Source organism: Leucopleurus acutus (genome assembly GCF_964270905.1).
Source record: "Leucopleurus acutus genome assembly, chromosome: 1".
Lineage (NCBI taxonomy): Eukaryota > Metazoa > Chordata > Mammalia > Artiodactyla > Delphinidae > Leucopleurus > Leucopleurus acutus.
This window is the reverse complement of record NC_139142.1, coordinates 144040958-144066486: the sequence shown is the minus strand read 5'-3', so window position 1 is coordinate 144066486 and position 25529 is coordinate 144040958. Positions and strand designations below refer to the sequence as shown.

Below are 25529 nucleotides of genomic sequence, written 5' to 3'. Positions count from 1 at the left end.
TTTAGGCTTTACAGGCCATATGGTGTCTATTGCAACTATTCAACCCTGCTGTTATGGTGCAAAAGCAGCTGTAGATAACATGTAAAAAAAAAATGAGTGTGGCTGTTTTCTGGTAAAACTTCATTTATAGAAACAGGTGAAAGGTCAGATTTGGCCCACAGGTCACAGTTTGCCAATTCCTGGTCTATACCCCTGAACCTTGGAGTGGATTAGAGGGACTCCGAGGATTGACTCCTGGATTATTTAGGAATATAGCTGAGTTCTAAGGACCCTAAGAAGATCAAAATGGTCTTGGAAGGGTATAAGAAGGCTTATACAGATGACTAGCAGTCCTAAGGGAGCAAAGGTGTGCCAAATCTAATCTGCGTGTCCAGAACAGAAGTTGGCTGAGGTCTGGACAGCAGTGTAAGGCATAGCTGGATTCCTGAAATGGTTCTGGGAGTCCTGAAGAAACTGGACTCATATGGTATCCAGGATGGATACATAGTAGGGGTCTTTGCTAATTAGGAACATGATGTTCAGGGATGGTGGAGCTAGAAAGGTTAGTCAAAGGTCAAGAGGCCATTCAGGGGGCAAATGATATCCTTAACTTCGGCTGAGAGTGTTATAGTTATTTTAGGCGAGTTACAGTGATTTTCTTAGTTATTGACTATTTTTCTAATTGATTAGAAAGAAAATTTTTGAGCTAAAATTTTTTTGTTTTTCTTTTATGGGCTGTGCTGTGCGGCATGCGGGATCTTAGTTCCTGACCAGGGATTGAACCCGTGCCCCCTGCAGGGGAAGCATGGAGTCTTAACCCTTAGTTAGACATGGAGTCTTAGTCTCTTGAGCTAAATTTTTAAGTACATGTATGTGACTGGCAATAGATATTGCCTACCAATTATGAAATAAATACGATTTTAGTCAATAATCAAGAATTTACCACCAGTTTACTGAAAAGACTACTAAAAGGGTATATACTTTGGGAAGAAGTAAATTGAATCCAGAAGGGAAGAATGAAATAAAGATGGAATAGTTTAAAAAAAAAGTGATAAACATGTGATTAAATCTAAAATTAAAAATGATGATGCAATGTGATGGGGAGTGACTGAGAGTGGGGGGGGTTTCTTATGATTGGGTAGCCAGTGAAGAATCTTCTGAGGGAGTGACATTTAAATCGAGAGCTGAATGACAAGGAGCCAGCCATGCAAAGATCTGAAAGAAGCATACCAAACAGAGTGAATAGCTGATATAAAGGGATTAGGCCTGGCACTTTCGAAGAACAGAAAGAAAACTCCTATTGTGAGAAGTTTATGTGCAAGGTGGTGAGCAGGAGACAGGTTATATTGGTAGTTAGAGGTCAGATTGTATAGGGACTTCCTTCACTGTGTTGAAACAATGGGATCTGCATTTTAGAAAGAGTACAAGACTGTTCCAGAGAGACTAGATTAGAAGGGGCGAGAGATTAGGCAGGGAGATCAATTAGGAAAACACTTTATGATATTTTGGGTGTAGGGGATGAAGGGAAGAGAAAAATCAAAGATGACTCCTGGGCTTCCCGGGTGGCGCAGTGGTAGGGTCCGCCTGCCGATGCAGGGGCCACTGGTTCGTGCCCCGGTCCGGGAAGATCCCACATGCCGCGGAGTGGCTAGGCCCGTGGGCCATGGTCGAGGAGCCTGCGCGTCCGGAGCCTGTGCTCCGCAACGGGAGAGGCCACAAAAGTGAGAGAGAGGCCCCGTACCACAAAGAAAAAAAAAAAAAAAAAGATGACTCCTAGTTTTCTAATCCGAGCGACTAGATGGATGGTGGGACCATTTATCAAGGGAAGGCTTGGGATTGAATAAATTTGTAGGGAAAAATCAAGAGTTATGTTTTGAACACGTTTCATCTGAGATGTCCAGTTGATGTTTAAGTGGAGATATCAAGTGGATATGTGAATCATGGGGGAAAGAGATCAGGAGTGGAGATATAAATTTGGGGTCAAAAGAATATATGTAATACTTAAAATCTTGATACCAGATGATGTTTAGCCAGGGGTTAGCCATTAAAGTTTAAAGAACCCTTTAGGCATATGGATATGAGGGGGGGAAAAAAAAACACCTATCTTTTAGAGATACCTACTGAAATTTTTACAAATGAAATGATGCCTGGTATTTGCTTCAAAATAATGGGGGTGCGGGGGCTGCCCTGGTGGTACAGTGGTTGAGAGTCCGCCTGCCGATGCAGGGGACGTGGGTTCGTGCCCCGGTCTGGGAAGATCCCACATGCCACGAGCGGCTGGGCCCGTGAGCCATGGCCGCTGAGCCTGCGCGTCCGGAGTCTGTGCTCCGCAACGGGAGAGGCCACAACAGTGAGAGGCCAGCGTACTGCAAAAAATAATAATAATAATAATAATAATGGGGGGAATGGGATGAGGTATAGATGAAACAAGATTGGCCATAAATTGATAGTTGTTGAAGTGTGGTTTTGGGGTAAGTGGTGGTTCATTTTATGAATCTATCTACTTTCGTATATGTTTAGAATTTTCTATCATAAAAAGTTTAAAATAAAAAGAGGGGAGGGCTTCCCTGGTGGCGCAGTGGTTGGGAGTCCGCCTGCCGATGCAGGGGACACGGGTTCGTGCCCCGGTCCGGGAGGATCCCACATGCCGCGGAGCGGCTGTGCCCGTGAGCCATGGGCGCTGAGCCTGCGCATCCGGAGCCTGTGCTCCGCGGTGGGAGTGGCCGCAACGGTGGGGGGCCCGCGTACCGCAAAACACACACACACACACACACACATACACACACACACACAACCCAAAACAAAACAAAACAAAACAAAAAGAGGGTAATTTCCTGGCAGTCCAGCGGTTAGGACTCTGCGCTGTCACTGCTGAGGGCCCGGATTCAATCCCTGGTCAGGGAACTAAGATCTCACAAGTCGTGCGGTGTGGCCAAAAATAAAAAAACAATTTTTTTTAAAGAAAGTAAATAAAAGGAACTATTTTAAGCTAGTCTCCATTAAAAGTGGTAGAAGCAGAGATGGAGAGAAGTAAATAGATTTGGGATTAAAAGGTGGTCCCCCATTAAAAGGTGGTAACAATTCCATGGTCAACATTTTAAACAAGGCACTCAGGAAGAAAGCAAGCCTGAATAACCGGAGGTACATGAGCAAGAGGGTAAGTAAGATTAATCAGGTAGACAGAGGTCACATATATAGGGCCTTCTTCAGTTTGGAGATATGACTGGTTTTATATTTAAGAAAGAGCACTTAGCTGTTCTAAGAATAGAATGCAGGGGGGAAACATTAAGCAAGGATTATCTTAAATTCTGATGTCCTAAGCATAATTTGTAAAGAAGTCAACTGTTATTGCTAGGTACTGTGCTAGATGCTTTACAGATATCTATTTAGTCCTCATAATATCTCTATAAGGTAGGTATTATCATCACTGTGGTACACGTTGGGAAACTTCAGCTCAGAGAGGTTAAGTCAAAAGTCACACAACTACCAGTGGTATAATTAGAATTCAAATTTTTGTCTGTCTGACTCCAGTGCTTGCATTTTTCTCACTATGCAATATTATTCCCCATGCTATGGACACCAAAGAGTTGTAGAGATGGTAGGTAAACTAGTGCTTTTAAAAACGATAATGGAGAAATTCCCACCTGGTCACAGACCAGACTAACTACTAAATTAATTTCTCTTGATCCAGACTAGCCGGATGGAAATGATGCCTATGGATACATTGTTGAGCCAAAATTTGACTGGTATCCCTGTCACCAATATTTTGCCCTTCCAGTTCATTTTTAATACTTCTGCCAGTAGAGATTTTATTTAAAAAAGAAAATCACACTACTTTCATCCTTAAAAACTGTTTCTGCTACAAAATCTATAACATAAAGGGCCAAACATTTCAATGTAGCATGCAAGGCTCTTCAGTCTTTCTCAGCAGTTCTCAAACTTTTTCTCTTAAAAATTATTGAGAACTGTAAGGGCTCTTGTTTATGTGGATTATATCTATTGACATTTATTATATTCGAAATTAAAACTGAAAAATTAAGAACTAATTAATTCATTAAAAAATAGTAAACACTTTAAATATTAACCAAAATAATATTTTTTTCAAATCTCTTTAATATCTGGCTTAATAGAAGACAGCTGAATGCTCATATGTGCCTCTGCATTTGATCTGCTGTGATATGTTGCTTTGGTTAAAGTATATGAAAAAGATCTGGTCTCATCCACATATGTAGGTGGGAAAGGTAGTATTTATAGTCTTCTAGATAATCGTGGATATTCTTCTTTGGTACTACATCAGAACTTGGCAAGTGGTAGTTTCTTAAAAGTTACTTGCAATATGGAATCTAAAACCATACCAATGAACTTTTTGTACTCAGTTACATTAAATCCCTTGGTCTAACTTGCAGTTTCAATGGATCTTTTACTCATGCATAATTCTGTAACATCCTGCATTGGGTCATTTGGAAATAACCGGTTCACTGAGTAATGTGGATCTTCCAAATGTTGACACATTTCATTATATAATTTTAACAATCTTTTTTGCTAATGCCACCACCAATCTCATCAGGAAAAATGTTTAAGTATTAGGAAGCTGTCACGGTAGCAGATACAAGTTTGCAAAAGTTCTTATTTTGCTTGAAAGCGTGAATTTTATTATTGACAACAAATACTGTCAGTTGTTTTCCTTGAAGTAATAGGCTCACTATGTTCATTAAGAAAATATCTGCCAAACACCCAGGTCTGTATAACCACAGCTGGTCTGCCCCTTGTTCTTTCAAGGTGGTCCATGAAAAAGGTGCTGGATCAGCTTTGTAATTCAAATTTTGAAACTCAAACTATTTTACAAGAGTTTTTCCTTGAGACAGCCATACTTTGGTATGCAGCGTAAGTACTCCCTGTGTACTTCTCATTTTAGCACACAGAAGTTTTAAACAGACATATATTCAAGGGTTGAGATTTTATAAAATTTAGTACTTTATCAAGGACATTCTTAAGTGAAACTGGTGTTTGTTTTTTAAAGCTACTAGTACCATATGGTGCCATGGTTTTGATTTGTGCAGGTATAAGTAGTTTTACCCATTATTGTTTTTGCATCATCAGTGCAAATGTCAACACAGTGAAAAAGACAAATAATGTCTTAGTATTATTATGAAAATGGTGACTTTTACATGGTCACTATTTGACCTTGCATGGACCACATTTGAAGAACCACTGGTCTATTCATTATCCTTTTCCAGTCACCGGTCCTGCTTCTGTTTGTCACCATCATCTATGACTGCATATATTGTTCCTTTTGCCTACAGGGTCTTCCTCGGCCTGCTGGCAAAATCTTATTTGTCTTTTAAGATCTGGTTTGTATTTCATCTCTGAGAAGCTGATTTCATGTCTTTTTTTCTTTTTTTTTTTGCGGTACGCAGGCCCCTCACTGTTGTGGCCTCTCCCGTTGCGGAGCACAGGCTCTGGACACGCAGGCTCAGCGACCATGGCTCACGGGCCCAGCCACTCCGCGGCATGTGGGATCTTCCCGGATCGGGGCACGAACCCGTGTCCCCTGCATCGGCAGGCGGACTCTCAACCACTGCGCCACCAGGGAAGCCCTGATTTCATGTCTTTTAAGCTGATTTAATCCTTCTGATTTTTGCGCTTCTGTGCCACTCTGAACATACGTTGTTTTAGCATTTATCACATTGAGGGCAGAGGGGTTAGTATCATTTTCAAGCACCCACTATGTGCCAGACCCTGTGCTAAGTCTTTTACATATTTTCTTATTATATCCTCAATCAATTCTATGTGATAGGTATCATTACAGCCACTGTACACTGAAGGACCAGATAGACAGCTGAAGCTGAAGTCAAACCCAAGCCCACTATTTCGGCAGTGTGGTTATCTTTCCCCCTATTTATCCCTATGGCACATATACAGCACAGTTAAGATATTCCATTTATGTCCCCTGAACAGGCAAATAAATGAACTTCGTAACAATCTCATCTCATAATGCAAGACTCTACAAAGTCCCTCATCTTTCAGAGCCTAGAGTTTGGCCTTCAGTAGAGTATTTTTCATTCCTTATATACCATTTAGATTTGGAATCTTCATTTACTTATAGAAAAACTGGCATTTTCATTTCTGCCAGCAATGTGTTCCCAGCCGTGGGATGGTAATTTAATGATTACACTGCCATCAAGCTGGAAACATAAATGTTGACATTTGATAGTAATGTTTTTCCTCTCAAAGATGCTTCAAGTAAATACTAATGGTGTATCCAAGTAAATGAAGTAACTGTTGGAAAAGCAAATGGTGTATATTTTTCAACATGAGTATTCAACTTTTAAAAAGTTAAAAAAAAAAACTATTTGATGCTAATACCTCTTTTTCTACTTAGTCTGGGACCTTATGAAATGTGAAAATTCCAGTGTACCTCTACAAAAAGCTTAATACCTCAAATTTGCTTTACTTAGACTACAGTACATTATCTTAAGAATGGTGGGAAGACCAGTGGTTCTCAAAGCGTGGCCCCAGGATTAGCAACAGCATCATCACCTGGAAACTTGTTAGAAAGGACCCAACTCAGACCAATTGAATCAAAAACTCTGGGGGCAGGGCCCAGCAATTTGTGTTTTAATAGCCCTCCATTTATTGTGATGCATGGTTAAATCTGACAACCAATGGGGCAAATGTGCTGCATCATTTGGATAAATGGATGTTACCTATAAAGAACTAATAAATTTTGGAAGATACGATTGGCCCATATACAAGCAAATCTGTGAAAATATAAGCTGTATAGTAAGAGGTCTGCCATACCAAGGACCCAGGCTATCCTCAAGCCTATATACAGTGGCACGCAGCCAAAGTAGAGAAATCTCACTCCACAGAAGAGAAGCCAAATTATTCCTTGACCCTGCCTTCCAGGATGCGGATAAACACACCACAGCCATACTTAATGAGGAGTAAAGCCATTTGTTGATCTGCAAGAACTATCTGCCATTCTGTCATAGGTGACTCCAACCATGTGCTGTTTAAATTGCTTCTTTTCTATATAAAACAGCAACCTGCGATACATGTGTTTTATTCCTACTACTTTCAACTACCAATGACAAGCCTATTCTACCCAGAAATATATTCCACTATTCTACTTGCTTTGTTATTACATGGATTTAAGGAAAATAGGGACTTGTTAGCATTTTGACTAGTTGGGGGTATGTAAAAAGCTTATTTTAGTAAAGAATATATATAAAACTTCCTGGCATTTTGCTAGAAAAAGTGAAGGCATTAAGTGTTCATTTTTATTTACACTTTTCTAAAGAAAAGCTGGTGAGAGAATCTGCTCTGAATCAGAGTTTTCTGTCTTTGCTGGGAGGAAGCCAGGCCTGGTAGAGAAGGCTCACTGTAAATCAAGAGGGAGGAAGACTCAGAATCAGATGAATGGACTACTCAGGGCATATCTTTGCTAAGAACAGAAAGGACAGGTGATATAAGGAAATCATCCCATTTGTTAATACAAACTTGGATAACAGTTCCTTGTTTTTATTGGCAGTACATTAATTTTGATTAAAATACAAATGAGAAAGAAAAAACTTAGGCTTCCTAAACAAAAATGTTTATGTGAATGATTACAAGTGAAAATATAAAAATTTTGTTTGATTTTATGTTCGTTAACAATGCAACATTATAGGAAGAATACCAGTTTTACAGTGAGACAGATCAAGGTCTGAATTCTCCCTCTGACAATTACTAACTGTGTGAATCTGGCCAATTCTAATTTCTCTAATTTTCAGTTTGTAGGGCTGTTACAAGGATTTGAGATAAATATTTGGGATGTACCTTATACAGGCTAGGTGATCAATAAACAGTTATTCAAGTATTAAAGAAAACTGATGCTTAGAGAACTGGTGTGGGTGTACAATTTGCCTAGTTGGATTGAGAATTATATCACTGGGTCTCAATCTCAGTAACCAACTTCTCTTATTTCACCTACATGTTAAAAAACTATAAACTGCTTGCCCTTTCCCCCACCTTTCCACAACATATGAAATAAGGACAGAAAGAGACAGAAATTAAAAAAACAAATATTCCCTTAAAAAAAATAATGGAGATAGAGATAACACCTTGGTGAAAGCCAAAAAAAAAAAAAAAGAAAAGCTTAAGAGTTTGATTTCATTTATAGTGAAGGTAAGAATAGTATCACCATTTATTCATTTGATCCTGTTTCTTCCTCACACTATCATAGCAGTTCAAAGCAACAAATTATTTATTGCTCTTAAAGTATTATGGATTTGCTTTTCTTTTAAAGCCCCTCTGCATTTATCAGAATGCAGCAGGCTACTTTAGCTAAAGATCCAGGGCCATAAACCTTGTTCAGTGCAATAAGATCACTTTAATAATATTCTAATCTTGAAATGCAGTTGAAAAGATAGATGATGGTCGCTGAGTGCTACTTACAAACAAAAATGGCTCTCAAACAATCTTAAAGATGCAAAAAACTTAGCAACTGAAAATGTGTTTAAAAAAATTCCCACATTCTGCCAGTATATTTTACATACCTGAGAATTTTCTTAGGAATCTGTGATGGAGAAGAATGACTCCTTTTCTTCTTCTCTGAGTCCTGTAGTAACCCATCCTCTGCTCTACCCTTCTCTGTGACTGCTGACTGCTCTGCCCTGGCTTTGCCCTGATCCACACTGAGCTGGCCTTGGGCAGGGTCACACCTGTACATGAAGACGATGGCTGGCTTCTCGCTGGACTCTCCTTTTGCCTCTGTGAACCAGTGATGGCGCTGAACTGGAGGAGGGGGCAGCATGTGGATGACTGTGCCGTCCAGGCCCACCAGTTTCCCTTTCTCTCGGTCTTTCTCTTTGTCATCCTCTTCATCTGTTTTCCGACGGCGGAAGAAACTTTTAAATGATATCCAGCGTTTAGGTTTTGCATCAGCGGCCCGCCTGCTGCCTTCAGAGTGCAAAACTGATTCAGCTTCCGTTGACCTGGTAGGGCTAGTTGGCTTGGTCCAGTTGGTGAAATGCCTCTGCAAAAGGTTACTTGCATGGTAAGGGGAGGAAGTCGAGCGTGGTGGGGGAAAGGGGGGTGGCGGCTCACTCTGGGGGTTAGTCACTAATTTGGAGGGAGGGGTGGTGACTGGCTTTGTGAGTGGATCTTTCTGTACTTTGGTGGTAGGACTTTCTGTGGTCTGAGGTGCTTCAGCCTCACCGCTGGGCTGGGATGTGAATAGAGACTTGGGCCGGACTGGTGTACCCTTAGGTGTACTCTTAGCAGCACTGGCGTCGGGAGGAATGGCATAAAGCTCTTCCACACTGCAAGCTTTAGGGCCAGACTGAGGCATTTCTGGAGGAGACTGTGGGGGCTGGATCGAAGCCACGATCTGAGAGAGCACGGTGCTTGCCTTCTCCCTGGCGCTGCTGCTGCTCACTGCCGGAGACTCCTGAGTGCTTTCTGTTTGGGCCACAGGTTCTTGAGTGGTTCTCTGGAGCTTTGCTGGGGAGCTGTGGCTGGAACTGTAGCTCCTCTGTGGTGAGGACTGACCTCTGTTAAGACAGCTGTTAAACTCCTGAACCTTCTGAGCCACTGAACCCCTTTTACGCTCTGTGCTGTTTAAAAACCCTTTAGCTTGGGGACATTCAGTGGCTTTGCTAGTGGTGTTATCAGACACTTTGCTTTCAGTTTCTATCTCTTCATAAGTATGGCTTATTACACTTGTGGTTTTTTCCTTCACTGAAAGTTCTCCACTTGTTCCGAGAAAACTTTTGTAAATGGCTAGATTGTCATATGCATTTGGATTGATTACAATGGGAACTTTGATAGCATTTTTGGAACTCCGAGCGTAAGTTGGCTCATCGTGAATGATAATTGGAAAAGGTGGCATACCGGCATTGTTATAACTGTTAAATTTTATTTCAGACAAATTAGGTGACTTAACAGGGATGGTTTTGGAGGAAATGTTTGTAGCTGTGGGTGAAGTAGGTGCTGATTTGTGACAGTTTTTCCTTGGAGGGACATTTGGTCCAGTCCCACCGCTAATTAATTCCACCTTAGGTATCTTTTGTCGTGGACTGGTACTGGAAGTCCATACTTCCTGGTAGCGGATTGCACTGGATTTTTGGAAATGGGCACTTATTTGTCCTGATGTCAGTGTGGGTGATGTCACTGGAGAGTTTGGAGTAGAAGATGAGCTTTTCGTCTTGGGACTGTTAATAGGGCCCTCGAGGTGCTCACTGGCCATGGCTGCTGACACATCCACAACAGTATATGGCTTGCACAAAGGCTGTTCCAGATTCACAACTCGGTAGGGCTTTGCTTGCTCTTCTACAGGAACGAGGTTTATTGTTACTGCTTGCCCAGTAATATCTGTAGGGGCTTTACTTTCTTGCTTCTCAGTTTGTACGGCAATCTTGCCATCCTTCTCTTCCAATCGGAGAGCAAGGACTGCTTTGTGCGTCTCTGGAACTTTTACTGAGCTTTTGGATGCTTGTGCTGAGTCCTTCTCCTGATTATTACCAGAGAGGCTTTCATAATTGGGCTCACTTTCCTTCATGTCCTTAGAATCTGCCGGGTTACCAGGAGCTATTCCCACATTACAAATCTTCTGGGATAAACTACTGGCTGTCTCAGAACGTGATTCTTCTGTTAAAGAGGAATCTGGGGATGTGGAGTCAGACGACACTATGCTCTGAATGCTTCCTGGTCCATAGGAGACCACAGAATTCTCTTCATAACCATTCAGGATTTCATCATAACTGTCATCATAGTCTACAGCACAGATTCTTTGCAGAGATTTATTTCGCAGGGGGACAGTATTCCATTTTTTGTCCACAAAGAATCGAACAGGAGACAAAGTGTTTGCCCTAAAGTTGGCAAAGCGAGGTTGCCCTCTCATGCGAATCTCCATGGCCAGCAGTTCTTCATCACTCTCATCCCAGCTCTCGTGCTCCTCCTCCATGTTACTCAAAAGCACATCTTCCTCACTCTCTTCGCCACTAGAAAACTCTGGGTAACAGAATCGACCCCCTTCATTACTGATCACTTCTGTGCTCCCACTCAGAATAACATGCTTGCCCTGAGTATCCTTTATTCCGCCCATCATGCAACTTGGTGGAAGCTTTCTTTCCAGTGATCGTTTATAGCAATCATTTATTCTTCCTAAGAATGTTTCTCTGGAGTTTGTTTCATTTCCTTTTATTTGAGGGGTGGTATCCAAGCCTGCTATCTCCTTTAACACCTCAGTTAGTCCACTATTGTTATTTGATATCTTCCTTGCACTATCATTATTCCCATAAGGCTTAGGAACATGGCTAAATCCTTCAATGTCCTCTTCATTATTATTATTAAGTGGTTTCTGATTCAAGGCCATCCTGTTTCGGTTCCATCCTATGATGACAGGTTTGTTCTCACAGTGTTCTTGGATACTAAGCTCACCACACATACTTTGCCCATCTGCCACCATCATAGTGGGCTTCACAGCTATAGTGGGTTTTTTAGCCACAGGAGGCCGGAAATTTCCGGTGTTCCTGATTCGGTGGTTGTTACTCTGATTGGCATTAGTTTTATTGCCATGGGTGATGGGTGCCTTCTCAGGGTCTGGGGGGAGCTGATGTAAGCTTTTAGGTTTAAAGCAGTTCTTGCATTCACCAGGTTTCCAAACGTGTTCAGTAAAGGTATTACAAGCAGACATTTTTAAAAATAGAACTTCACAGACAACGCTTTCCTTTCAGTGCATGGCAAAACTTTCATCTGTTAGTTTTCACCTCCCCTATGTTTCATAGCAGCTCTTGTAAGTGTGATCAATCTGTTGGGGGAAGGGGGAGAGAAGAAGAAAATCTGAGTGGAAAAGGTACTATGAAGCTTATCATGATGAATAATTTGAAAATACTGGCTCCAACTTTTCCTTAAAATAAAAGATTGAGAGAGAAACTAATTTGGGCACTTTATGAACTCTCTTTGGCTAATGAGCAGTTTTGGAATGTTAGTTTTTTAACCATAATTTTATGCACTCTCATTGAACCAAGTATAACATTTCATTTGATGTCTTTGTAACAATGATACTGTGAGCTTCCCCTCCCAGAAATGTCTTTGAAACCGTTCTTTCTGTTATCCTCCAACCTGAAGCTTCTTGGTCCATTGTGGGTTCCTCTTCTTCTGCCCACCCTTTATATTTGGATATCTCATAGACTCCTCAAACACAATGCATTCAGGACTAATCTTCTGTCCACCTCTTTTCTCAACTCTAAGGAACTTTTGTACTCTAACCAGCCCTCCTCTACCCTCCAGGCCACCTTCTTCCTCTGTCTTTATCCTAGTTCAGTTACTGTCACTATCATCCACCTACATAGCTAAGCTTCAACCTTCAGACCATTCTTGGCACCCCTCCCCTCACTTCTAACGCCACATCCTAAATCCTTTTGTAAATTAGTCTTGCCAATTTTTTTATATTTTGTAAAAATATTTATTTAGGGCTTCTCTGGTGGCGCAGTGGTTGAGAGTCCGCCTGCCGATGCAGGGGACACGGGTTCGTGCCCCGGTCTGGGAAGATCCCACATGCCGTGGAGCGGCTAGGCCCGTGAGCAATGGCCGCTGAGCCTGCGCGTCCAGAGCCTGTGCTCCGCAATGGGAGAGGCCACAACAGTGAGAGGCCCGCGTACTGCAAAAAAAATGTATATTTATTTATTTATTTATTTATTTATTTATTTATTTATTTATTTATTTAGGCTGCGCCAGGTCTTCGTTGCGGCATGTGGGCTCTTTTTTTAGTTGCAGTGTGCAGACTTCTTAGTTGCGGCATCTAGTTCCCCGACCAGGGATCAAACCTGGGCCCCATGCATTGGGAGCACAGCGTCTTACCCACTGGACCACCAGGGAAGTCCCTAGTCTTGCCAATTTTATCTATTACATTTCACTGGAACTCCTTTCCATTACCAGACACTGCTAGTAGTTCAGATGCCCACCATCTTTTGCCTAGATTCCTGCAATAGGTTGTTAACTGATCTCCATGCCTGTAGTCTCACCCCTTTCCAATCCAACCTCTCTACCCTTGCTACTCAAATTATGGTCCTCAGACAAGCAGTATCAGCCTCATCTTGAAGCTTGTTAGAAATGTATTATCTTAGACTTGCAGTTTATCCTCAAGATCCTTAAAGAATCTGAAAAAGAATGAATATATGTATAACTGAATCACTTTGCTGTACACCTGAAACTAACACAACACTGTAAATCAACTATACTCCAATAAAAATTTGAAAAACAGAAAAAAGAAAAAAAAAGAAATGTAGTATCTTAGGTCCAATCCCAGACCTACTGGATCAGAATTTGCATTTTAATGAATTCTCAGGTTGACTCCATTGTTTTGTACTACTATCAGATTTTCCTTTCTAAAATGCTAATATGATCATCTTATTACCTAGCTTAACTATTCTGTGGTTCAATATTACCTAACGCATTGGCTCCCAAACGTCAGATAGGGGTTGCTAGATAGGTAAGAACCACCTGGGGAAACACCCAAGTCAATCTCTAAGGGAAGAGTCCAGGAATCTGATTTTTACTACAGGTAATTCTATGTGCATTGAGGTAATGGAACCTCTGAGCCACAGGATGGAATACAATCCCCTTAGGTTTGCATGATATAGTCCTTGCCTCCCTTCTAGCCTTATGTATTAAAAATCAACTAGTCTTATTATACTCTAAATGCCGCTGGGCCACTCATTTCTCCTGGGTACCATCGAAGCCACTTGGACATACCTCCATGAACAAGCACTTTCATTTTTAATTATCTGTTTTCTCACTAGTTTTTGAGCTTCTTTAAGCCTGGGATATATCATACTCATCTCTGTATGTCTAGCATAAGGAGCTGGATAAACACTGGTTGATTAAATGTGCTGGTTTTGAGGCTTATCTTTAAAAAATAATCTCGCGGTTCTCTCTCTCTCTCTCTCTCTCTCTCTCTCTCTCTCGTTTCTCTCTTAGGCACATAGCTATAGACCTTCCCACAGAACACCACTACAGTCTTACATTTCCACTTTGGATATTATCATAAAGCTGGCAGTAGACATGTACATGTAAGAACTATTTTAATAGCTGAAAAGTTTAACTTCATTCCTGTACAATGACAGTGACAGGATCCTTGGTTTGGTCAGAAACGCAGCCTTTACCCAAGTTTCAGCACATTTATAAGGAAGGAAAGAACATTTTATTTAGTTAATATATACAGAGCTACGCCCCTTGTAAACAACACTCATAGAGCACTTTGCCTCAGTGGATGAAGTGCAGACAAAGATCAAAGAATTCCACACAGAGAGCCCAATGACTTGGCCAAAATCTAAGTTCACTCTTTGCTGGAGACCACTGAATGGCTTTTTTTTCAATAAAGTAAAAATATATTTTTCAAGTGTCTGTTTGAAAATATTTATTTACTCTTTCAGATATTCAAAAAGCTATATCCCTTAGTTGATAAAACCATTTCCTGCTAGTCTGAGACTGAAACATTTTGAGCAAGGAGAAGAATGGCATAAAATTAGGCTGAAAAAGAGAGCAGGGTCCAGATCATGTGGGGCCTTTTATAAGCTTTTAAAGATTATGGAGTTTATCCTAAGAACAGCAGGAACCCGCCAAAGGGTTTTAAACAGGGGAAACAAGATGATATAATCGGCATTTAAAAAAGACAGCTCTAAAAAAAAAAAAAAAAAAAAGACAGCTCTGACCAAAAAACATGAAATACTTAGGTATAAGTCTAACAAAACATGTGCAAAATCTAAAATCTATATGCAGAAAACTATAAAAGACTGAAGATATCAAAGACCTAAATAGAGAAATATATCAAGTTCTCTCCATGTTGTTAAGATGTCAATTCTCCCCAAGCTGCTCTGCAGATTCAATGCAATTCTAACCAAAATCCGAGTAGGATTTTCTGTAGAAATCAACAAGCTGATTCTAAAACGTATATGGAAAGGCAAAGAAACTAAAATAGCCAGAAACAATTTCAAAAAAGAACAAAGTTGGAGGACTCATATTACCTGATTTCAAGACTTTTTAGCTACAGTAATCCTGATAATGTGGTATTGGCAAAAGGACAGAAACATAGATGGGGGAAATGGGATACGCAAACTACAACCCATAGCCCAAATCTAGCCTGTTGCCTGTTTTCGTATGTCCCTAAGCTAAAGATGTTTTTTAAACGGTTGAAAAAAAATTTTTTTTAATATTTTGTGACAAGTGAAAATTATATGAAACTCAGATTTCAGTGCCCATAAATAAAGCTTTATTGGAACATAGCCAGGCTCATTTGTTTGCGTATTGTCTCTGGTGGCTTTTGTGCTACAATGGAGAGCTGAGTAGTTACGACAAAATATGTGGCACTCTCATCACTTTGCAGTGCTTTTCAGCACTCTACAAATTGAAGCGTTTCCACTGCTACATGAATCACATGTGTGAAAAGACATTTTCTTTTTAAATTAATTTTTAAATTTTTGGCTGTGTTGGGCCTTCACTGCTGTGCGCGGGCTTTCTCTAGTTTTGGCGAGCGGGGGCTACTCTTTGTTGCGGTGCACGGGCTTCTCATTGCAGTGGCTTCTCTTGTTGCGGAGCACGGGTTCTATGCACGTGGGCTTTAGTAGTTGTGGTGCACGGGCTCAGTAGTTGTGGCTCGCTGGCTTAGTTGCTCCATGGCATGTGGGATCTTCCTGGACCAGGGATCGAACCCGTGTCCCCTGCATTCAGGTGGATTCTTAACCACTGAGCCACCCGGAAAGTCCCGAAAAGACATTTTCAAAGATAAAAATATGTGAAATTTCATTACAGATATTCATCAATAGATGAACATGTGTAATCAGTTTTTTTTTGTTTTTTTTTTTTGTGGTATGTGGGCCTCTCACTGTTGTGGCCTCTCCCGTTGCAGAGCACAGGCTCCAGACGCGCAGGCTCAGCAGCCATGGCTCACGGGCCCAGCAGCCGTGGCTCACGGGCCCAGCCACTCTGCGGCATGTGGGATCCTCCCGCACTGGGGCACGAACCCGTGTCCCCTGCATTGGCAGGTGGACTCTCAGCCACTGCGCCATCAGGGAAGCCCTGTAATCAATTTTGATGACAGGAAGCACTAACTTTGAACCCGAATTAAGCAAAATTAATCATTGGTGATCTTAGCACAAACTATCCCTGTCCCCAAAAAAGAATTCCATTCTTCTTATTAAGTAGAGCTGTGTTACAAAAAACTATACTCAATTTTTATATTTTGAATTTTGTCCAAAAAATTCATGGCAATTTATTTTCTTTCTTGTTATACAAGTACCTATATAATAATACCTTGGATTTTGCTTTTTGGCCTGCAAAACCTAAAATGTTTATGATTTGGTTCTTTAAAGAAAAAGGTTACTGACGCCAGATATAGATCAGAATAGACATAGAACAGAATAGAGACCAGAAATAGAGCCTCACAAATATAGTTAACTGATTTTTGATATAGGTGAAAAGGATACTCTTCAACAAATGTGCTAGAAAAACTGGATATCCATAGGCAAAAAAATGAACCTTGATCCATACATCACACCCCATACACAAAAATGAACTCAAAAGGGATCACAGATTGAAGTACAAAATGTAAAGCTACAAAACTTTTGGAAGAAAACATAGAAGAAAATCTTTGCAACCCTGGGATAGGGAGAGCTCTTAGATACAACATCAAAAGCATGATCCATAAAAGAAAAAACAGATAACTTGGTCTTCATCAAAATTAAAAACCTTTGTTCTTGTATATGTATAACTGATTCATTTTGTTATAAAGCAGAAACTAACACACCATTGTAAAGCAATTATACTCCAATAAAGATGTTAAAAAAAAAAGAATTCAATTCACAGCTATTGACTTTTTTCCTCCTGTATTTTTCTTCCCTCTTATAAAAGAAATAAACTTTACTGATATATTAAAAAAAAAAAACATTTGTTCTGACAAAGGTACTGATGTTAAGAGAATGAAAAGACAAGCCACAGATGAGAAATTTTTTGCAAAATACATATCTGACAAAGAACTTTGTATCCAGAATATACAAAGAACTTTCAAAATTCAACAAAACAAATCCGATAAAAATAAATAGGCAAAAGATTTGAGCAGATATTCCACTAAAGGTTAATGGATTGTATATAAACACCAGAATATCATTAGTTGTACGGAAATACAAATTAAAACTACAATGAGTACGACCATACATCTATCAGAATGATTAAAATAAATTAAAACAAAACCAAAAGCTGGGGCTAGGGAGGATGTGGAGCAAATGAGATTCCCACATAGTGCTGGTGGGAATGCTAATGGTCCAGCCACTTTAGAAAACAGTTTGGCAGTTTCTTATGAAGTTAAACATAAACTTTCCATGTAACCCAGCGATCACATTCCTAGGTATGAAAAATTGTGTTTACACTAAACACTGTACACAAAGGTTGACAGGCAAAAACTGGAAACAACCCAAATGTTGTGTGGTGGTTATATGCCTGCATGCATTTGTCAAAACTCATAGAATTGGACAGTTAAAAAAAAGGTGTTTTACTGTATATAAATCAAACCTCAATAAATCTGACTTAAAAAAATAAAAGGCAGTTCTGGTTGCTCTATAGAGAATGCACTGGGGGGAGAACAGTACAGGAGGCCAGGAGACTGTTTAAAGGGCTGTTGTGGACAAAATGAGATATGATAAGGATCTGGATTAGGATGTAGCTTCAGGGAAGGCAGATAAAGGTATATGAATGAAACACTGGATTTTGGATCTTGAGGTTTTGGGTTTATGTATTCAAATGATTTGTGGGGCCATTTATTGAGACAGACAATATTGGAGGATGTGTAACTTTTGGAGGGAAGATTGTGAGTCCGTATTTTGTTAGCCTGCATACTATACAGCAAGTAGCTGAATTTAGAAGTTTGAAACACAGAAGGGAATTCTGCTGTTCTTGTCTGTTTGGGAACTACTAGTATAGGAATCTCTAGGCCAAAAAGAAATTAGAGTGAGCTGGGGAGGTAGCCTTGGTGGGTGAACCCGGGAGAAGAGGATAACCCCCAAAGAAAACTCAAAAATAACAGCCGTAAGTGTGATGATATAGAAGCCGGATGAGATTTCATTGTAGCGGGGAGGGGCTGGGGGGGGGGGAGCAGAAGACTTCAAATGCTGCTGAGAGGTAACAGAGAATGAGGACTTAAATGTGCCCACTGAACTTGGCAATGTGAGCTCACTGGTGATCTCAGCACAGAGTATTTTGGTGCGGTGGTGGGGATGGAAAGCAGACTGCAGTGAGTTGAAGAGGGAAGAGATAGAGTAATTTTAGATAACTTTTTGGAAAAGTTTAAGTGGGAGGTGGAAGAAAGAAAGAGCTGGGAGTATGGAGGAGGGGGTCCAGAAAGGATTTCCTTATTTTAAGATGGCAGAAACTAGATCATGTTGACTACAAATACTGGAAAAAGACACGGGAGTGGGAGAGGCTGAAAAGACAGAAAAAAAAGCAGTAGATAATTACAAACCTTAGAATGTTAAAACTGAGCAGGCCCCTAGTTCAATACTTCTGTTTTATGGACAAGGGAAACTGAAGCCCAGAATAGGCCACATAAGTGAATGAGAAAGACTGAGAACAGCAACTCAAGGCTATAGCTACCTACAATATGTTTTATTTTTAAATTACTTTTTTTTGTTGTTATATAAGATATTTTTTCTTTTCTTATATACGCTCACTGTGAAAACTCAGAAAAGCATAAAGAAAATGAAATCATGCATAATCCTGTTATTCTGAAGTAACTTCTATTAACAGTTTGAGGAAGTTCCTGTCAGTCACCAAGAATCTTTAAAAAAAAAAAAAAAAAATCCTGTCTATGTGGTACTGACGACAAAGAATACGGCGTCCTGGCCTAATATCTTGTTAACCAAGTTAAAACCCACCGATGATAAGAGAGGGACTAAATTTTCTCTTTATAAGTAGTCCAGTATATTTTCTTTTTCCAAGACTGGTAGATAAATAGTAAAAATAATTCTCCACTTTGAGTGCAAGTAAATTAATTCAGTCAAGAGATGCTGTTGAATTGATAAGCAGCTATCACATTACCAACAGGACAGACAAATAAGATTCACCGGGAACACAATTAGCTTATGTCAGTGCTGTGTGCAGTAGAAAGCCATCAATAAAACTGAGACCTTGGATTTGACATTCTAAGTTCTGTGTACATCTGTATTCATGCTGTTATAAAACCAAGAGATGAACCAAGCAAACAGCTTTAGCAAGCACCAGATGGGGCTGCTGTCTAAGCCACAAAGCCTTAACTATGAGGGCTTCATTTTTCAATACTAATTATGTTTGGAGACAAAGATGTGCACTTAAAGATACTGTCAAAACTATTTTAACTTATAACAGGCTCTTAGAAAGAGAAGCTATACCAGTTGTAGCTCTGTCCAAAGAGCAATCCTTGGGCCTTACTGCCTTTGTAAAATGACTTCAATGGCAATCAATAACTAGCAGCTTTGCCGGCTCAACACTGACACCTCCAAAATAGGAAACGCTAGCCACCAAAGTTATGCTTGAGAAATAAAAAATGTGCCTCCTGAGGCACTTAAGCAAGGATTTTTGACAGTCTACCCTGGTGTCTTCTATTTATTTGCCAAAAGAGGTCTGCTATGGAGCATCAAAATGGAATGTTTGATAAGAAAAAACTCATTTGCTTCCACATTCCTTATAATCTCAAAGCAAATCCTGCAGATGAAATGGTCGATGGGAGAGTTTAATGGCTGAAGCTGCCCCGAGGAGCTAGCTAGGATTCCATGATCTAAAATCTGACTTCATATTTGACAGTTTTCAAGACCAAAGCCCTTCGGGCTATAGATGAAGCTATTCAAGAGTAGCCTAATTTCACTTCCAGTCATGACAGCTTTTTAAGAATCTATTACTGTTTTTTACTCTCTCTATTGCTATACGGACAATGACATAATTAGTTTGCTTCTAGTCTAACAGTTTCAAGCAGATTTGATACAAAACAACCAAATCCACACAGGATTTCAATCTTGAATAGACTCCTCAAGCTAGATGCAATTTTCAAGTCAGTGAAGAAGGTGAGAGTGGGTAGGTGGTATATTAAATACCATATATGGAGCATTTCCTAAAGGCACCCAAGGAGAATCTGTTAATAAGCGAGGATGGGGAATGGACTGCTCAGCTCCTTCCCCAATCCTGTGACTCCCAGAGTCCATTATCTCTCTTCATAAAATCTGTCACGTCACCAAAGAGGCAAAACCAAGAATCCTCGCTGTTGTACATGGGCTTTTAAGGATAGTCTTCACTGAGAAACTATCGCCCGTATGTCATCCGGCACATTACTGTAGTCCATCTCCTGGCTACTAAAGTAAAATGTACAAGCCAAGGTTCTCATTAGGCTTCTGTAATGGAGGAAGTAGGTCACTTAAATAAAAAAAGGAAAGGAAAATGTGACAAGGACCCCCATGTCACTGTTTCTAACCTTTCCTCCTCCCACAGAGAAAAATGCTGACCCGATACCTCAACCAGCTGCCAAACCCTTCAGTATATGACTAAAAGGGTGGGGAGAGGAAGTGAAAGCAAAGCTGCAGGAAAAGGCTTTGTAGGAGATAAAACACAGCTTTAATTTGGTGCACAAATGGAAATTCCATGAGTAAAAGGAACCTTCTTAATTTGAGATCTGACCAAAAAAAAAAAAAAAAAAAAAAAAAAATCACAGCTCTTTGCTATGACAAGAATAGGTAAGATCTTAAGACATAAGGTTCTTCTGTCTAAAGAAGAAACCAAGGTAAAACCTGCTTAATTTAGAAAACTTAACCAAAGCTCTGTTGAAAGGAGGAAGCCCATCCACTTCCAGTTGTTCTAACCACAAATTTTTTCTAACAATTTATTGTTCCTGTCACATGGTAGTCATCTCAGGATAAGAATTGTGAAATAGCAGATGCTCCACTGTAAAGAGGCACTGCTAAGGTCCCAACTCATCTTTTAAGTTCAAACTCTTTGATGAACCAGTTAAATAATCATCATCATCATCATTATTATAAACTAGGTAACAGCTAGTTGTAAGATTATAAGTTCCAAAATGTTCACTGAACCCACCTCAGACCCCTACTTAAGAAGGCATACATCAGAGAGCAATTTAAAATGTTAACTAATGACAGCCAAGCACTCCATAGTCTTTTACAGTTTTAATATGTTCACAAACGATTCCCTCTGCTTGGAATGTATATTCTCTAATGCTGTTCCATTTGGCAACACCCTGTTTACCCTTCGAGACCCAGTTCAAAATTTACCTGTGATGAAGCTTTACCTAACTCCCTAAATACCTTTATTATAAGACCATGTTGTATTATGTAAGTCCCTAGAAGGCAGGTTGTGCCTTTTTGATTTCTATATCTTTTGGATTGCTTGGAATATACTAGATACTAAATAAGTGCTTCCTGAATAATAATAATTTTAGCTAGCATTTACTACTAAATGCCAGGCACCATTTAAAGCTCTTTACCCATGAAAACTGTTAATTCTCACAAAACCCTATGATGTACATACTATTATTAGCCTCACCTTACTGATGAAGAAACTGAGACATACCCAAGATCACATAGCTAACATGGCAGAGCCAGAATGGATGAACGCATGTACACATAAATGGCAGAGTTTAGCTACCCATGGCATCTGGAGGCTGCTTTAGATGTAAGCATGGTGGTACCTGAAAAGCAGTCCACTCAGCAGCAGCAGCAGCACTGCTTCCAATAGTGGAATTCCATCTTGAACAAAGAAATGTTAGAAGCAAGCACAATCATACCTTCCCCTGCTCACCTCTGAGGTGGCAGGGTCCATGTACTCATTGCAGAGCAAGCTAGGAGTAAACTAAGAGGCAAACAGCTAGCTGGGCTGCCCCGAAGGGTTTTGTTTTTTGCTTCAGAGTGTTGGAGTGAATATTCTGAGGCAAATTAGGTATGATCTTTCATCCAGCCCAGCCTGAGTCAGGAGCCACCCTTATTTGGAAGGGCCTATGAAGTTGCTGGTTGAGAGCGAATGGTGAGATGCTGCTAGAAGTTGCTTTGCTGTGTTCTTCTTCACTGACCTCAACTGTCAAGTGAATAAAGCCGGACTGTAGGCTAATTGAAATGTGAAAAGATAGGTGATCTCTGGTTTGAAAGAAGGGAATAAGCAAGAGGGGAAATGAGGGCAGTGAAAGATTCAAAGGTAAGAGAAAGTAGAAAAGGAGAGGAGGAAGAGGTTGGGAAGGAAAAAGAAGTAATAAGAAACAGCTGATTATTTTGAGAGAAATTCCACTTGAATGTTTACAGCAACATAATCAGAGGAAGTAATAACGTCCTTTGTTACCACTCTTCACCATTTCTGGAGGCTTTATTGTCTTGCATGACTTGTACATTTGGTAGGAGGCATTATTTTTCCAGTCAAACTAAAATTTACCTTCCCCAGTTACAGAACAGAGTGAACAATACATTCTGTAAGACATTTATAACTTAGACTTTTAAAGGGAAAAAGTACTTCTAAATTATTGAAAGTCTGAATTATACAGTACTTTAAAGGAATATGAATTTATTGCTTTCAAAGAGATACCATAATAAGTTATCAATAGTATAACAGTCTTTCCTGGTTGAGGTATCTGGAGGACTTTTCTAATAAATGTATAAGAATTATTTTTATAATGGTTATAAATAAATAATGGCTTAAAATACATTAAGAGTATCTTTCCACCTGGGATCCAGGATGTATTTTCAAGGGTCTATGAGTTCTCCAAAACAGTTCTCATATTGAACTGAAAGCAAAGTTTACAATATAAAATAAATTAATGTAAACATATGATAGAGTATTGCAATGGCCACTTATTAACTAAGCACAGCAACATGATTTGTAACATGATTACAAATGTACATATACATTTATTCGTTTTCCTAATCTGAGCTGGTATCAAGCACACTGCTTTAATTGTATGGAATAATGAGAAAAGGAGGCTCACTTAATATGTAAATGACACAGTCCCACTAAGTAAAGACCAAAATGACATCATTGGTACACTGTAACAATCTTGGATTTTCAATATCCTAGAAAGAAGTGTGGCAGAAGAAGAGGGCCAAAGGTAATGAAAACTGCCAAGAAGGCTGTGGGGCTGTAGGCAGCTCCATATTCATATTGTGAGCTGCAATTGTTTCAGCAAAACATCATCTATCATATAAAAATAATGTTGTTAATTTGAATTTTATTAGTTTTATAGGCTTTTTTTCTACTTAACTTTTAAATTTGTTTCAGTTTATAGCTAAATGAGAAATATAAGCATAAAGAATTTATACCTAATTTTATGTTTGTTCATATTTAAGTAAAATAAAAATAATGTACATCAATACTAAAAGACTGCAGTTTTAAAATCAATTAAAAGCAGCCTATAAATTACTAAAGTTTGAAAAGCAGTGCTTAAAAACAATATTCTCTTATGTCAGGTAAGCATTCCTCTTGTATTCTCATTTACATTATTAATTTGCTAAGCATCTGTTCAAGGAGTATAATAATCATCTACGCCACAGAGCTGTTGTTAAAATGAATTAAGATAACATATATTGGGATTGAATTGATTCTACAGATAGCTTTGGGTAGTAAGGACATTTTAACAATATTAATTCTTCTAATCCACAAACACAGAATATCTTTCCATTTGTGTCTTCTTCAATTTCTTGCAACAAAATCTTGTTTTCATTGTACAGATCTTTCACTTCCTTGTTAAATTTATTCCTAAGTATTTTATTGTCTTTGATACTATTGTAAATGGGATTGCTTTATTTATTTTTCAGATATTTCATTGTTAGTGTGTAGAATCACAACTGATTTCTGTACATTGATTTTATATCTCAAAACTTTACTGAATTCATTGATTAGCTTCAAGTGTTTTTGGTTGAGTCTTTAGGATTTTCTATATATGAGATCATATCATATGCTGTTTAAATTTTAATAGCATTTTTCATAGAAATAGAAAAAACAAACCCTAAAATTTGTATGGAACCACAAAAGACCCTGAATAGTCAAAGCAATTCTGAGAAAGAAAAAGGCAGAGGCTTCACACGTTCTGATCTCAAAGTATACTGCAAAGCTATAGTAACTAAAACAGTATGGTACTGGCATAAAACTAGACATACAAACAAATGGAACAGAGAGCCCAGAATTAAACCCATGCATATATAGCCAACTAGTTTATGACAAAGGAGCCAAGAATAATACAGTGGAGAAAGGAGAGTCTCTTCAATAAATGGTGTTGGGAAAACTGGACAGCCACATGCAAAAGAATGAAACTGGACCCCTATCTTAGAACACACAGAAAAACCATTCAAAATGGGCTGAAGAGTTAAACATAAGACATGAAACTGTTAAACTTCTAGAAGAAAACATAGGGAAAAAGCTCCTTGACATTGGTTTTGGCAATGATCTTTTGGATATACATCAAAGGTACAAGCAACAAAAGCAAAAATTGACAAATGGAACTACATTACACTAAAAAGCTTTTGCACAGCAAAAGAAACAATCAACAAAATGAAAAGGGAACCTATGGAATGGGAGAAAATATTTGCAAACCATATACTGGATAAGGGGCTAATATCCAAATATATAAAGAACTCAAACAACTCAATAATAAAAAGACAAAAATATGATTTAAAAATGGGCAGAAGAACTGAACAGATATTTTTCCAAAGAAGACATCCAAATGGTATATGAAAAGATGCTCAACATCACTAGTCATCAGGAAATGCAAATCAAAACCACAATGAGATATCACCTCACACCTGTTAGAATGACTATCATCAAGAAGACAAGAGATAAAAAGTATTGATGAGGATGTGGAGAAAAGGGAATTTTTGTGCACTGCTGAAAGGAATGTAAATTGGTTAGGCCACTATGGAAAACAGTATGGAGGTTCCTCAAAAAATTAAAAAACGGGACTGCAATATGATCCAGCAATTCCACTTCTGTGTATATATATATCCAAAGGAAATGAAAACAGTTATTGAAAAGACATCTGCACTCTCACATTTGCTGCAGCATTATTTACAATAGCCAAGAAATGGAAACAACTTGAGAGTCCATCAGCAGATGAATAGCTAAAGAAGATGTGGTATATATATACAATGCCATGTTATTCAGCCATGAGAAGGAAGGCATCCTGCCATTTGTGACATGGATAGACCTTGAGGGTGTTATGTTAAGTGAGATAATTCAGACAGAGAAAGACAAATACTATATCACTTATATGTACACTCTAAAAAAAAGTCAATCTCATAGAAACAGAGTAAAATGGTGGTTACCAGGGACTGAAGGGTGGGAGAATTAGGGAGATGTTGGTCAAAAGATACAAACTTGCAGTTAGATGAATAAGTTTTGGATATCTAATGCAGAGCATAGTGATTATAGTCAACAATACTGTATTTATTACATATATCAAAGTTGCTAAGAGACTAGATCTTAAATGTTCTACCACAAAAAAGAAATGATAATTATATGATGTGACAGTGGTGATAGCTAATGCTATGGTATGCTATGGTGGT

General features: G+C 39.2%; 1 protein-coding gene across 2 annotated transcripts in view; it reads right to left on the bottom strand.

The window, feature by feature from the left end:
- The window catches only part of PEAK1 (pseudopodium enriched atypical kinase 1), a gene marked incomplete at its 3' end in the record, with an annotated part of 291481 nt that overhangs the window by 45095 nt on the left and 220857 nt on the right, over positions 1 to 25529 (bottom strand). For both annotated transcript variants that reach the window (XM_082835965.1, XM_082835966.1), the window contains one exon: positions 8520 to 11773. In XM_082835965.1, coding sequence (XP_082692091.1) covers positions 8520 to 11659 — 3140 coding nt within the window. In that variant the 5' untranslated portion in view covers positions 11660 to 11773. The remainder of the gene's footprint in view (positions 1 to 8519; positions 11774 to 25529) is intronic.